At 37.7% G+C, this 17236-nt stretch overlaps 1 protein-coding gene across 1 annotated transcript; it reads left to right on the forward strand.

The window, feature by feature from the left end:
* The first annotated feature begins 4061 nt into the window (after positions 1-4061).
* On the forward strand, positions 4062-4499 carry LOC140143979 (uncharacterized). Its single transcript, XM_072165811.1, has one exon. It carries the CDS (start codon positions 4062-4064, stop codon positions 4497-4499), a length of 438 nt encoding a protein of 145 aa, XP_072021912.1.
* Positions 4500-17236: the final 12737 nt, after the last annotated feature.

The following is a 17236-nucleotide window of genomic DNA, read 5'->3' on the forward strand; positions in this document are numbered from 1 at the left end:
AAGACCCAAGTTCAATTGGAGGAAGCTGCAAGAGAAGAGTTTCAACTAGAGCTATCAAATCGATTCCAAGCACTGAGCATGATGGATGATGATCCCATAAACATCACAGAAATATACGGGTCCTTTGAAACAACGGTAAGAGAAGGTGCAGAGAAAGTGGTTGGCAAGAAAGGGCCCTGCGGCCTGCCAAGCTGGGTATCTGATGAGACCAACAACCTGAAAATCGAGAGGGATAAGGCTACAAGAAGAAATTTTCTCTAAGCAAATCCCCACAATCAAGAGAAAGATGGAGGAAATTGAATAGCAGTGTCAATGATTCTTATAAAGTTAAGTTGATGAGGCTGTTGCACTCAGTAAACAGATGGATGAGCTGAGAGCAGCTGATAAGACTGGGAACTATACAACTACAGGGTGTCCCAAAAGTCTCGATACCTTTTTAAACCTTTGTATCTTTAAGAAGAAATGGTATACAAAAATTTGAAAACATATTTGCAAAGAAGACACTTGGGCAATTATTTTGGCACCAAACTTGCCCCCCTTTTGTGCCTCCTACTTAGAAATAATGTTAGATGAATGTATATAATAGGCACATAATAACAGTCATTCCTTTTCTGAACATTCACAGATCTTCTTGGTCTTGCTGATACAGCACGTCTTACTTTATCAATGTTTCGTGTATCGTCCAGTCTTCCTACGTCCATAGCGCACTGAATCACGCACTGATCCTGTCTTAATGAATTTGTTGACAATGTTTTTTATGCAGCATTTTGATGGTGCTCGAGCATGTCCTGTGAGTTGATAATTTTCTTTGAACTTCTTTTGAGTAAGTTTGACCGATTTCGTTTCGGCATAAAACCAAAGAATGTGAATTTGTTGTTGAATATTGTAAATCATGTTGATACAACGCCATTTATCACTTATTCGTGCATACAAAATGTCATCACTGTGCAAAAACAAACCGCCTGAATGCACTTGAATGGAAGGGGGGGTTGGTAGCAGAGCAGAACAATGGTTTCAACAGGAAAGTGCGACTCCACACACAGCCAAAGTGACTCTACAATCCCTCATTTCAAATATATAGTTTTGGTTTCTCTATTGTTCAGAAACCAAAAATCAAGGGATTAAAATGTGGAGATGAACTGGTATGCAATCATAACACTATTGTGCTGGGAGGACACAAGAGGGTATATATAATCAAAAGTATAATGGCCTATAACCATACGTATATAATAGCCTATTGTGCTAACATTTTCATTATCGATATCTATCAACGTGGGCGACTTTTGATGCTCTCTGCCGTAGGTGGCACACTTCCATGACACCATAAAATTACACCCGAGTTCCTAGGCCTACATGTAGAAATCATGTGCATATATTGAGAGGGGGGGTGTTTTGTTTATTTGTCTGAAATATAAACGATGCATGATGATGTAGATGATTTGATTATGAATTAGATTATTCCCCGGAAAGCACAACCCATACCTCTTACCTATGTTCCTCCGCCACCTATACCGTATATAACCTCCTCCTCCCCCCTCCCCACACTCGATATCGACTCTTCCCTATTATTCCACTCCACTCTTGAGCTCCCTCTCCCCTCCTTCCCTTCCAACTTCCAATGCTCTCCCCCCTCTGTTTCTCTTTCTCCCTTACCCTTACCCCTCCCCCCACACACACAAAACTCTTTCCCTGGCGATCTCTTTTCTCTCTCTCTCCCTTCTCCAATAAATAAATTGAATAAAAGTCAGTTTAAACCAGCTTTCTATGATATTGATCTTCCGTCATGCGACATGCACATAAATAGAGTTGTGTATAATAGTGTTAATATCACTGAAGTCATAATCTGTCAAGTGTCTATTGTCATGTCTGTGGAAATATTTCGATGGTCTATATATTTTCACAGTGAAATCAGCTTAGGCTATTTCGTAGTCTCTTGTCAATGCTTTCAAACTAAATCAATGCTTTCAAATGTAGACTGCTTTGTTCGACTTCTCTGCTCGTGAATATTGCACTGCGAAATTTAAACATTTCTTTTGTATACTTAGATCAGGTAACTCGAAAATCCTGTAATTTTATTCGTCACACCACTTATAAGAAACTGAAACCAAAACCGAAACTACCTGCCACAAATGTTTAGTTTTAAACAAAAGGTAGAAACAATGAGTTCGATATCTTGTGATTCAGGTGGTTAGGCAGGACAATAGGAAACCACGTGACCAAAACCAAAACCAAAACTAAAACTATATATTTGAAATGAGGCAATGGCTTGACAATCGTTTCCATGAGAAGATCATGTCAAACTTGGCCACCTCATTCTCCAGATTTACGTCAACCTGATTTTTTTCTGTGGGGTTATCTCAAAGACCGTGTATAGCACAAAACCTCGCAGCATACCTGACTTGAAGGAAAACATAAAGAGTGAGATAAGAAAACTTGCAGAAGCGTCATTCAGTACTTCACCGTCAGAGTACGAGAGAGTGTGCGAATTTATATGATGGACATCTTGAGCATATTCCGAATAGACTACTTGCAAAACAAAAACAAGTCCAAAAACTACGGAAGAACAAAATAAAAATAATGTGAAGTTGTTGGGAATAGTGTTTCAATTTGACAATGTTACTGGTGATTTGTTGGTTTGTTCCCATTAACAATTTTTGCATATGCGCTATATTCATGCATGATGTCTTCTGACTGAGCATGAAAAGGGGAGTTTCAATGTGATAATTCAGTAATGATAGGGGTATCAACTCAATCAAAACATTATAAAACCCTTGAGATAAGGCAAATTACTTTACCAAGTCACTTTGTTAGGATTGTAAGCAAATGCAGAAGAGGGTGTTAATTTAACAATTCGTTTGCATTTAATTAAGTGTTTTTGTTTATCCGCTTGAAAGAATGATTTGCCATATGATAAACATTTGCTCGTATCTTCATACTACAACATGCAAATATAAGCAAGTTTGGTATCAAAAAATTGCCCAAATGTCCTCTTTCTAAATATGTTTTCAAATTTTCTGTATACTATTTCTTCTTAAAGATACAATGGTTTAAAAAGGTATCGAGACTTTTGGGACACCCTGTACTTGGAAAATTATCCACATACTCTCCGGAGCGAAATGTGAAAGTCAAAAGGAAAGATGGGACAGCTCCTTCAAGTGATAAAGAGGAATGGAAAAGTTTCTTCAGTTCGTTGCTCAACAATGACAGTGGTTTGGGTCTAGTCCAGGGGCGTAGCCAGCTTTCTTGGTCAGGGGGGGGCAAAATAAAATTTGGGGGGCACAGACGAAAAAAATTGCAGTTGCATCATACAATACATAGAGACTGTATGTCTTCGAGCTTCCCGAAAAGGGCCTCATTGGGATGATATGCGCGCGTAGCGCGAAAAAAATGGTATTTTACTCTATTTTCGCCCATTATCCGGCAAAAAAGGCCTTATTGTTATAATGTGCGCGCGTAGCGCGGAAAATTTTGTATTTTACACTATTTTGGGCCTGAATTTTGCTAGAAAAGGGGCTCCTTGCCCCTTTCCTTTGCCCTCCTGATTTTCTCTTTCATTTTTTGTCAGAGCGGCACTTTTTCTTAAATTTTTGTGTCAGGGGGGCACTCTGCCCCCTGCCCCCCCCCCTGCTGGCTACGCTACTGGTCTAGTCAGAACTACAAGCTACTATATGTACCCCCACCAGCGCCCCATCACCCCATCTGTGCTGACCCCCTACTCGTGAAGAGACTGTTAAGACAATTGCCACCATGAAAACCAACAAAGCAGCAGCTTTAGATTATGCCATTATACAGTCGAAGCCCTTCAGGGATTTGGTGATCAAATGGTTGATGTCATTCATGCTTTCAGTTCAGAAATTTACACTACGCTATCTCCATCACGCCAATGGATCACCAATGTTATTATACCATTACCAAAGATTTTTGATGACCAACTATAGAGGCATATCACCCATGTCTATAGCTGCTAAAGTCTACAACAAGATCCTTTTAAACCGAATTCGGCCTCATGTAGACCCCTTGTTGAGAAGTAACCAGGCTGGTTTCATATACTAAGAAGAATTATGGAAGGCTTTAAGGAATACCAGCACCCCTTGACAGTTACCTTCGTTGAATTCAAGAAGGCCTTTGATTCCATCAACAGAACAGTAATGTTCTCAATATTGCGTCACTACGGCATTCCAAGCACTTTGGTCAATGCCATAAAGGTACTTTACAGTATCTCCAGTAGCGCAGTTATGGTTGACGGAGGCATCTCTGAACCCTTCGATGTAACAACAGGAATCCTGCAAGGCGATGTATTGGCTCCCTTTCTCTTTACCATCCTTGTTGACTACCTTTTGGGAAAGGCGTCTGGACCAGACTCCGGAGTCGTGACCTATCCTCGTAGATCAAGAAGATATCTGGCCAAATTGCTAAATGACCTGGACTTTACTGACGACATCGCTCTCCTTGAGTCTTCCACCCCTCGGGCCCAGTCTCAGCTCTCCAGGACCCGCTAATGCCGCAGCTGACCTTGGACTTATAATCAGCGCACCCAAAACAGAGTATATGACCATCAACTGTCAACCACAGCCTCCTCTCCAAGTGTACGGAAACCCCATTAAGTATGTAACCCTCTACACACCCCCACCCCCACACCCCACACCCCACACACCTACACCCCCGTACAGACAAAGGTATCGGTAATGACGTCAGTCAAGAGCTTCGGCTGGATAATAGGAAACCACGTGACCCAAACCAAAAGTAATCCTGAAACTCATAACTTGAAACGACCGAGAGTAGAGAAGCAGTTTGGATTAGAGCCGCCAAGGAGGAAATACCATGAACGGAGATAAAGGAAATGATGTCTTGCTAAGTATTTTCGACCAGCTTCTAGCGCAACCAACGGTAGCATCTTCAGAAAAAAGCAAGGTTGCTAGTATCATCTGTTCCAGCTCCAGTGACACCATAATAATCTAATTAGACCTATTGGCATCTTACTTTAAAAATATTAATGTAACAATCTGTTGTGCTAGTATTCATGCTCCTCCAGTGAACATTTGCTTAATCCTACCCAGGACATTATACATGAGGTGTCACTGGAGTTGGAAGTTAGAACAGATAATATTTTGGTGAAGAGCTGCGCACCTTTGTTCACTAATAACCATTAAGGTATAAGACATTTTTTGTTTTTGCTATAGCCCCCGAATGAAATGTATATGTTTGTACTCACTCAGGTAGCATTGTGTGTGAATTTTACATATATTCATATCTTTTATTGCATATAAAACCACAGTACAATACAATATATATAATACAATTAAGCGGAGCATAGCAATGCAATAATTACGCAACAATGAAGAAGACATTATAAATTTGTGGGAAACCAAAGATGGTTGGGACAATTGCCAGATACCCCAGCAAATCGACAACCATTATCGCTGCAAAATATTGCGAGCGCGCTGCTTCCAGATAATATAAGAGCCAATGGCTGCGCTAATGCTGAGGTATCTAGCGATCGCCTTACACCGCCTATTTGAAAAGCCAAGCATTTTTAGTCCTGAAGTGACCTTGTTGTGAATACTTCCGAGGCTACCTATAATAATGACAATTGTTTTGCATGAATACGGTGTGTGAAGGGTGATGTGCTCATTGAGTGGTTGGTAAATGTTGAATTTGGTGTTATAACATGTGTTAACAAAAGCATCAAATGGGCATGATATTTCAACAATAAAAGCTTGCATGGCCTGACGATCACAAATAAGGAGATCGGGTTTTCTGTGATGGGGGTGTAGTTTCATGGTTTCCTCCCTAATAAGAGCCACAATACGGTCGTGTCTAGCAACATAAATGTTTCTGAAATGCATACAACCATTCATGATGTGGGATACAGTATCAGCTGGATTATTACAAATGCGACATGTTTTTGGGTACGTGTTGGGGTAGTATTTGTGGAGGAGAGAATTACACTCTAAAAGATGTAGGCGTGATTTGAATATAAAACGAACAAGATTATCATCTAAAGCCAGATTTGACAAAAACTTTGAAGACAATACCTTATTGCACTTAGTTTTGAATATTCTGCCTTGTGATTCCAGGTTGCTAAGTCTGTTTATGCGTTTATTGGTATGAGTCTGTTTGAGGTGGGTGGAAACTAATTGAACATCATCATGTTCAGAAACAAAAGCATACACATCATTATGAAACTCTAATTTCAGCTTCTCGCGCATGCATAGCTCATTTAACTCAACCCAAATGGATTTAGGCCAGTTGACCTTACCCCTTTTGACTACTCTGCCCTCTTCATCCACTTCACAATTCCCAAACAAAGCAAAATATATACAGATCATCAGAACATTTAAAATGAATTATACAAATGTGTCTTAAGAGCCTTCCTAAAAACGGATGTTGATTGGTAAACGATTCCACATTCTGGGAGCATTATAGTAGAAGGCCCCGCGCTCAGCAGACTTCAGTAGTTTAGATGTATTGTGTTCTGTCAGTCGTGTGGTGTCAGATGCTGAGCGCAGTCCAGCTCTACCAGGTTGATTGGGAGTGATACAAGAGGAGATGTAATTAGGAGCCATATGATTCAGGCATTTGTAAACAAATAAAAAAAGTACTTTAAACAAAATTATTTTTTCCACAGGCAACCAATGCAGTTCTTCCAAACATGGAGTTGCATGATCTTGTTTACGGACTTGACATATCATCTTGGTTGAATACGCTGAATGTCAGTTTTGTTTGACCCTAGGAGCAGACCATTACCATAGTCGATTTTAGACAAGATGATCGAGGGCACGGATGACAAGATGGCAAGTATCACGATCAAGATACCTACGAATCCTAGAAAGGTTTCGAAGATGGTATGTCAAGCTACAGCAAAGGTTTGTATTGGCAGAAAATGACATGGACGAATATAATACCTAAATTGTGGACGTTATCAGATGGTTTGATTAACATATCGCCAACACACAATGACACAGGACCCACAAAATGTTTCAGGTGGGACGGAGTGGCTACAAAGAACTCTGTCTTGCTGTCATTGAGCTTAAGCATATTCCTCCTCATGCATTTTCTGAGAGCATCAACACAGCAAGACAGGTTATTCAGAGCAGCCACAATAGAATAAGGGTCCTTGGGGTTATAATTTGTGTTCAATAATATTTGTATGTCATCTGCATACATGTGAAAATTCAAATCGAATGATCTAACTATACTATCAAGCTTTCAGAACATACAAAGTAAAGCCAAGTGGTCCTAAAATAGACCCTTGAGGTAAACCAAACTCTAAAGTTTTTTACATCCGAACTAGGTGCTATTCTTTTTTATCGCCATCATAGTGTCTCAAATGGCCCAAAATGAGGGGTTTTCAATATTGCCGTCCCCATTTACATGTAAAATAAAAAGGCCCATAAAAATTGAATAGTACTTAGTTCTGATGTAAAATTCACACAAAATGCTTTTTGAGTGATTACAAAGATAACTAGACTTAGCTGTGGTCTAAGACCACGAACACAGCCGTGTTGTGACCCCTTAATGACCTTTGACCCCAAAATCTACGAAAACCCCACAGGCATTACCTTATGTCAATGCATGTGTGCACATAGTATCACTCTGCCATGTTATTTGTGACAGAAGGACATTTTGAATGTTTTTTATCTTGGACCGGAAGTGATCCTTTAATGACCTTGGACTCCAAATAAAAAAATATCACATATGGCCATGTGTTATGAGTTGGGGGTCTCATAGGCTGGAGCCCGGACATTTGCGCATAATTTTTTGCATATATGTTGAATTGTTTAATTACTGTAGATAACTGTAGGTAAATTATATACCAAATTAAAGCTCTTAGTGAGTGCTTCAAATTGGTACCTTAACTTTTAATATAGCATGTATACTTCAGAAGTTATCGCAGCTCAACGCAAAAAATGTCAGGGTGGAGTCGGCCCATGATATGCTGGCCCATGATATGCACTTTTATGTTAATGTTTGCTCCAGCTTATTTACATGTTGTTTCTGATTTGCTTTTTTGCCCCAAATTAGTCAAATTGCCTAAATATGACAAGCCTGAATACTATTCAGTATCCTGAATGTGCAATCTTCAGAGTTTTAGGCTTTTAATTAAATTAATTAGCCAGGGTGGAGTCGGCGTACGATGTGCCTGCACGGAAAATGCCAGCTCAGGATATGCTCTTTTCCGGTGAAATTTGCGAAAACTTATCAGGATTGCATTTCTGATTTGATACACACTGTCATATTTAAATATTTAACTTAAAAACATAACCTTCTTAATTCACATGCACTTTTTAAAAATCCTTTTTTTTTTTGGGGGGTCCAGGTATTTTACATGTTTAGTGGCGCATCATGGTACGTTTTCAGAGGGTGCATCGACAAACAAATTCCTGGTGGACCCTGTGTTACTGTGATTACTGGGTATGATTATTGTGCAAACAAATGTCAATTGTACACTATATTTAAGCCCAAAATTTGTGTTTACCAGGCAAATTTTCAATTTCACACTATGGGGGGGAAGTTTCTTTGAGAAGGGGTTGAGTTTTTTTTTTGGGGTGAAATTTTCTTTTGTGGGGGTTGAGTTAGCTAACAACTCATTTTGGGTGTAGGATGGCTCAACTCCCTAACCCCTTGATCTTCACAATTTCAAAGCACTACATGTATTTAAAGTTAACTTTGATGTTCATCAGTTGAGCATGCGTACTAGCACCGACTTAATCTCAGTTTTCGCGATTTTTTGTACCAGTACCTGTATCTTTCTAACATTTATAAAGTAATTTTGTACAAGAAACTTTCTCAGGAGGCAGTCATTCCAAAAGAAACTGTTTTGTATGTTGGGATTGACTTGCAAACATAGATCTGAAATTCTGCAAAGCAGCGAAACTTATTATTTTAAATCCTGACTGTGACTGTGATATCATACATGTGCAACTCTACTACATGTAACTTCAAACTTCATATTTTGGACAACAAATTTCAAAATACTGTGAATAACTAGTTGTACACTATGACTTGAATTTATATACATGATATGACATTCTTGTATTTTAGAAAAGTTAATTATTCTAGACAGAGCATGATTTGTTAATTTAACCAAATTTAACACCGTTTTTGAATAGAGCGTTTTAACCCTTGCGCAATTTTAGCACAGTAACAGGTAGCAAAGTAAAACTATATATTTTCTGAAAGCTTTTGATGTGGGGAATGCAAAAATGGAGTCTATTTGAATGTAGGGTAAGGCATTTTAAAAATAGGACCACTTGATCTTTGGTAATTTAAAAAAAAAAATTCCCTCTAGAACTTCATATATATTTCTTACCACTGCCCCTACATCAGAAATAACTGCATTTTTGGATTCCTCATGAAATTTCCTTTCAGGATATGTACACTTTGCCTATAGTAGCGTGTACAGGTACTGAAATAATTAATTCTAAACAATAAATGGTGCGATTTCCCAAAAATATGCAATGTCCGGCAAAAATCCCCCAACTCAAAACGCATGGCCATATACATTAGGTAAACATAATTCATGTGTGCACATACTGTCATTCTCCTATGTTTTTCTTAGCTAATAAAATTTTTTGAAGGAATTTGGATTTATACCGGAAGTGACCACTTAATGACCTTTGACCTCAAATCTGTGTATGATTCATAGACACTGTGTAATAGCAATGCATGCGCGCAAGTTGCATCACCGTCCTACGTAATTTGTGGGAGAAGTAGCATTTTGAAGCTATTTCGTTTTATACCGGAAGTGACCCCTTAATGACCTTTGACCTCAAACAAAAAATACCACATATACATTAGGTAAACATAATTCATGTGTGCACATACCGTCACTCTCCTATGTTTTATACAGGAAGTGACCCCTTAATGACCTTTGACCTCAAACAAAAAAATACCACATATACATTAGGTAAACATAATTCATGTGTGCACATACCGTCACTCTCCTATGTTTTTCTTAGCTAATAAAATTTTTGAAGGAATTTGGATTTATACCGGAAGTGACCCCTTAATGACCTTTGACCTCAAATCTGTGTATGATTCATAGACACTGTGTAATAGCAATGCATGTGCGCAAGTTGCATCACCGTCCTACGTAATTTGTGGGAGAAGTAGCATTTTGAAGCTATTTCGTTTTATACCGGAAGTGACCCCTTAATGACCTTTGACCCCAAACAAAAAAATATCACATATACATTGGATAGACACAATTCATGTGTGAATATACCGTCACTCTCCTATGTTTTTTTTTTTTTTTAAAATTTTTTGAAGGAATTTGGTTTTATACCGGAAGTGACCCCTTAATGACCTTTGACCTCAAATCTGTGTATGATTTATAGACACTGGGTAATAACAATACATGTGTGCAAGTGGCGTTACTGTTCTACGAAATTTGTGGGAGAAGTAGCAAGTTAGTTGAAATCACGTTTTGGACCCCTGTGACCCCTACTTGACCTTTGACCCCACAAATTTCATGTGACATGTAGGGGCATGGCCATTGATGATTGTGACCAAGTTAGGTCAAAATCGGTGTACGCATGTCAGTGCTAGAGCAAATGTAAAGGTCGACAGAAGAAAGAAGAAGAAGAAGAAGAAGAAGATCCTGTGTAATTAAATACTTTTCATTCGGGGGCTATGTGGAATTTTTTTAATTGTATTGCTTGTACAATGACATCCTTTCACAATATAATGTCCATCTGAAACAAAGGTGTGCGTAGCAGTTTGAGGATCTTACAGAGTTCCAATCAAAGAAAAACTATAAACTAATAACTAACAGCCTTATCGTTAAACAAGGTATCATCATAGTATCATAAACAATAAATTAGAAAAGTTATTAATAGTTCATTATCAATTTACGGTATACGCTGTTTTTCAGCATTGTCAGCAAATCGCTGTCATTGTACCCTTGAATGCATTTCGATAGCGTTGATTTGTTGCCGCGTAAACGACTGGATTTATCGACGAATTGAGACCAATGACAAGATAAACAGCATTGATCCAGAATATGTCTTGGATATCAGTCCACGGAATGAAATTATATTCACCGAGAGCATATAATGTTTTATAAGTGGTATACACAGAACAACATGTAAGATAAATGGCGCCATTTGCAATCACCATACTTGCTACCTGGCGAAGATTTTTATATAATTCGGCAGATGTTTGCAGTTCTCTGTTATGCATACGCTTTCTCAAAGTCACTAAAATGCTACCGTAAAGATACGAGTTACCGACTAATAAGAGAAGGAAGTAAACAGGATAGAAACCGTCTACTATTTTGCCAAATAGTGCAATTTCCTTTGCTTCTGGTGTATTTACATGCTCAATAGGGTAGGTAATGTAACGATTGTCATCTGGTCATATAAAACAACTCGCGCTTATCTTTGTATCGCGTATAATATACGCTGTACATCCAAAAAAGAGGCTCACGAAAAATACAACACATGTAAGTTTAATCGTGCGTTTCTTTCCTTTCAGAATGTAATGTTTGATCGGACAACATATTGCCAGATACCTCTCAAAAGAAGAGAGTGTAACCAGAAGAGTTGACCAAATGAAACAGGTTATGTATATAGCAGGGATGATTGAACGCAGAACGACTATTCTACCGGATGCTAAACCAATAAAGTCTCGTAAGCGGCTGGTATTATAGGCTACGATACGAGATCCACCTACGAACATCACTGTTATCAAATCTGTACAAGCTAGACTCACTAAGTATATAAAGGTAGGAATATGTAGAGATGGTACTCGGATCACAGTCCAGATAAAAGTTGTGTTACTTACGAATCCAAACACTATTATGAACGGCCAGATAATCAGGTACAATAACCATTCATTTGGCATATAGACAAATGAGTATAACCGTGATGAGTTTCGAAGATCAATAGTATTGTCCGGTGTGCATGTTGTATTCATATTTGTATACATTGGTGACCCGGTAACAAGGAATACTGCCGACTTTGACTAACAGTGATACGAATACATGGATTTGAAACAGAAGCCTGGTATGTGAAATACTATCTGATATATGTCAAGTACATGCCAGTATTCTTAGTAGGCCAATGACAGCACTAGACTGTAGTATTATAGTATTCTGTGTGAAACGACAATTGAACTAAGTCATGTGTGAAGGCGAAATGAACACAGAACGTGTTTCTTGTTATCAGTCACCAAGCAATAATTGCAGCAATACCTACTTATTCTGGTACCAATAGCAAAAGACTTTGAATGAAGAAAACTTAATTACTATTCCAAATGAATGTTGTTAACAATAACGTGTAAAGCTTCTAATCATAGTACATGTTATGGATACAGAACATTTAGTACATAATAGTGATACTGTCAATCACAAGACATCATCAAAAATGACTATCCCGATTGTAGACAAGATATCACCACAGCATCACCATCAGCCGAGGACGCGAGTCGACATAGCGAAAACGTTCCTGGTAAGCGAAAAATAGTGCAGGGACGAAGTTAATCATTTGATCTACCCAACGCTTGAATGTCCACTCCAATATGGATATTTAAATGTTTGCTCAGTTACGTATGATTTAACACGAGTCACGTTCTGTTCTTATGTTAATATCACTAATAAAAGGCCAGATACGTGAATGTTATTTGACACCATCAACTACCGACATAATTGTCCGGTACTGTTCTTTTTTAGCTTTGCAAATCTGATTTTATTGATATTTTGAAAAGTTAAAATACATAATAATTATTCACAATCTCTCTGACAAGTACCAAATTACACGTGTATTGCATTTTGTGTGGTGACAGGCGATTAACGGTTTCAACAGCAGGCACGTTTTAAAATATTATTGATGATTTTTGTATCAATGCCACGCCACTTAACCCGGCTACTTAAAAATCCTATTACAATTGTTGGCTCACTGTGAAAATCCACATTTCAAGGAAGGCTGGTATATATTGCCATTCATTCTCAATAACTTCTGGAATCGTTTCGACAAAATTGGATACAACCTTATTTTACTGTTAGGTCGTCAATATAATACAAATATGAATACTACATGCGAACCGGATTATACTATTAATCTTCGAAACTCATCTCATTTGTACAGTTTTATCTTTATGCCAAACGAATGGTTTTTGCACCAGATTATATGGCCGTTAATGCTGGTGTTTGGATTCGTAAGTAACATAACTTTCATCTGGACTGTGATCAAGGTTCGATCTCTTCATACGTCTACTTTCATATATTTTGTCAGTTTAGCGTGTGCAGATTTAATAACATTGATTGGAGTAAGTAGTTATAACATTTTTAGCTACCAAAGTAGCCATTTCAGACACTTCAAAGGCTTGCCAATTACTGAAGTCATTATTGTCCTTTCTATATTCCCTGCTATATACAACTCATGTTTCATAGCATCAACTCTTTTGGTGACACTCTCTTCGTTTGAAAGATTTTTGGCAATATGTTACCCAATTAAACATCATATTATTAAAGGAACCAAGAGAACACTTCGGTTAACTTGTTTCGTTGTTCCATTGAGTGTTATTTTAGGAACTGCTGCTAGCAATATTCGAGGGTACAAGCAGAGAGCAACTTACTGCTTTCTTTGGCCGGACGGCTCTCATTTCAGTACCTATCCTACGACAGTAATGCTGCCGGAATTGCAGATTAATCCATCGCTTTATGAAAAAATTGTAGATCCAATCTATCCTATTTATTTCCTTATTTTAGCCGTAGTAAATTTGTATTTCTATGTAAGAATCTTGGTAACATTAAGCAAGCGAAGACATAATACTAACTTACAAACATCAGCGGAATTAGAGAACAATCTGCGGCAAGTCGTGAACATGGTAATCGCAAATGGCACTGTCTATCTTACATGTTGTTCCATTATGGTAGCATACCGACTAGCGACAATCTTACTTGCAAATGATATTATTTTGCTGGATGCGGAATATGTAATAAAGTGGTCTTTTGTTGTATACCTTGTCATTGGGTTCAATTCGTCGATTAATCCTGTAATTTACGCTGTCACACATCAACGCTACAGAAATGCTTTGAAGGCCACAATGGTATCTTGCCGTGCACCAAAGTAAAGATGGAAGAGTAATACTGACACGGATCATCTTTAGAATACAACGTGGCATTCCGTTAGGATGTGGGTGCTGCCTGGTGTAGTCTCAAAGACTGGAGGCCCAGCCCTCAAAACACATGATTGGGGTCATAAGTTGCTCCACTCTCTGTTTATAATGATAAAATGAATGTATACTTTGATCAGCTCGTAATCGGCGGGAATTGTTAGGCTTTACCACTACGCCGAAAAGTAGACCCACGTTTAGAGTGATATAGTTGGCCTGTCTGGTCTATATTGTGCATGTTAAATAAAGTAGACAAAGTGTGGGGCTTGAATTAATAATTTGTGATACTTCTGGTGAGATGTCACAAGACAATTCTCGAAATAAAATATACTGATATTAATCCGCGATGTTATAAGGCCCGCCGATTACGAGCTGATCAAAGTATAGTCTAATTTTCAATAATATACCGATAGGTCTACTGAAGAATGTCTACACTTCGCAGAATATTAAATTGAGTAATTTTCCTGACGGGCGCCGCAAAGTTTATAATAATATATTGTGCACAAAAGGTATCTTTGCAGTTGAATAAAGGCGATTTCTTAAAAATAATAAAAAAATTACCAAAAAGTAATCAATAGAGGGAGATATTGTTCTGTATTTTTGATACCTAATTAGGCACGATGCGAATTTATTTCCCCAACTTATACCAATTTGAATGAAAAAGAGAGCACTGTATAGGGCACATCGTACGGGTCTATAATATAGTTTTGTCAGAATTTCCTATTTGATTTTACCATTTTTCACTTCTAACTGCCAAAATGTCAAACTCAGTACTTTATTTCGAATGCAACCAGCAGAAATAATCGATTTATGTCACGAACCAAGTTCAGGTCTGCTAAATCAAGAATCTCACACTAAAAGACACATTTCATGCCTAATTTTAACACCAGGATTTATTTAAAAGGTAATATGGAAGCACTATAAAAAATACAATATTAATATTTTTTATTTGACTGAGAAAATAAATTTTAAAGCAAAATGGTGTGTCTCAGAATTATGTTGATGTCAACATGACTATATTCAAACGACTTCCAGCACGACTATGCATAACGATAGATGGTGGTCAGAAGCATTCTGACGGAATAAATGGATAATAAATATTTTAAGACAGCTCCGTCAAAGTTTATTTATACCTGCTTATTTTCACATCGTCTTGCATCTCAGAGTATTAAAAAGTACGTTTATTTCACCAACCGAACTTTTATTACGGATGCATACTTATTACTTTACATACTTTCAAGCGGTTAATGTTAACGATACAAAATCTAACGGATACATTAGGCTGAGGCGCCCTATTTAACGTTAGCTTTGGACATTTAATTATTTTATTGATTTTTCACCCGGGTAAGTCGGGTGCAAAATAGATAAAATAATTAAATATCCAAAGCTAAAGCTATAGGGCGCCTCAGCCTAATGTTTAAATGTTTACTCAGTTATGTACGATTTAACTAGAATCACGTTTTCTCATAACTTTTTTCAATGGCACACGCGCCAAATACCTGATAAAAAATCTAACGGATATTTTAAAAATGTTTGCTTAGTTATATATGCTTTAACAAGAGTCACGTTCTTTTATCATAACTTTTACTTCAATACCACACGCGCCAGATACTTGAATGTTATTTAACACCAACCAACCAACATAATATCCGCTGTTGTTGGTTACTTACAAATTGTATTTTATTGTATTTTGAATGATATAATACGTAAGTGTTCACAATGTATCCGAAACCCTGACAAGTGCCAAACTACACGTGTATGTCATTTTGCAGGTGACACGTGACACAGACTATTGAAGATTTTGACAGCAGGTACGTTCTAAAATTCATGATATTTTACCAATGCTATGGCACTTGGAGTAACGAAGCTGGTACCATTGTTTGTTTGTAACAGACTTAGTGATAAAATCCATACTACTGGAAAGGCATATTCCCATTCATTCTCAATAATTTCTTACATCGTTTTGGACAAAACTTGATACAGTCTTATTTTGTTGTCACTGGGTCACCAATATAATAATAACATGAATACAACATGCGAACCGGATTACACTATTGATCTTCGCAACTCATCTCAAATATACAACTTTGTCTCTATGCCAAACGAATGGATGCTGCACCAGATTGTATGGCCGTTACTGCTAGTGTTTGGATTCGTAAGTAACATAACTTTCATCTTGACTGTGATCAAGGTACGATCTCTTCATACTTCTACATTCATATATTTTGTCAGTTTAGCGTGTGCAGACTTAATAACATTAATCGGACTAAGTGGTTATAACATTTGTGACTACCAAATAAGCCATTTCAGACACTTCACAGGCTTACCAATTGCTCAAGTCATTGCAGCCCGTTCTATAGTCCCTGCTATATTCGTAACCTGCTTTATAGGATCAACTCTTTTGGTGACACTTGCTTCCTTTGAAAGATTTTTGGCAATTTGTTACCCACTTAAACACCATGTTATTAAGGGAAACAAGCGAGCATATCGACTAACTTCTGTTATAGTTTTATTGAGTATCAGTTTAGGAACTGTAACATACAATATACCAGATTTTAAACAAACATCAACTTACTGTTTTCTTTGGCCAGAAGGCACTCATTTCAGTACCTATCCTACGTCACTACTTCTTCTGGAATTGAAGATCAATCCATCGCTTTATGACAAAATTGTAGATCCAATCTATCCTACTTATGTCCTTATTTTAGCCGTAGTAAATTTGTATCTTTATGTAAGAATCTTGGTAACATTAAATAAGCGAAGACATAATACTAAATTACAAACATCAGCGGCATTAGAGAACAATCTGCGACAAGTTGTGAACATGGTTATCGCAAATGGCACTGCATATCTTGCATGTTGTTCCATTTTAGTAGTATACCGAGTAGCAATAGTCTTACTTGCATATGATGTTATTTTGCTTGATGCCAAATATGAAATAACGTGGTCTATTGTCGGTTTTCTTGCCATTGGCTTCAATTCCTCTATTAACCCAGTAATTTACGCTGCCACACATCAGCGCTATAGAAATGCTTTGAAGGCCACGATGGCATCTTGCTGTGCTCCAATGCATAGATGGAAGAGTAATACTGACACGGATCATATTTAGAATACAACT

This window comes from Amphiura filiformis, unplaced genomic scaffold (genome assembly GCF_039555335.1).
Source record: "Amphiura filiformis unplaced genomic scaffold, Afil_fr2py scaffold_35, whole genome shotgun sequence".
NCBI lineage: Eukaryota > Metazoa > Echinodermata > Ophiuroidea > Amphilepidida > Amphiuridae > Amphiura > Amphiura filiformis.

Excerpts from the sequence above, each read along its gene's own strand:
- LOC140143979 (XM_072165811.1), top strand. The coding sequence starts at position 4,062 with ATGGAAGGCTTTAAGGAATACCAGCACCCCTTGACAGTTACCTTCGTT.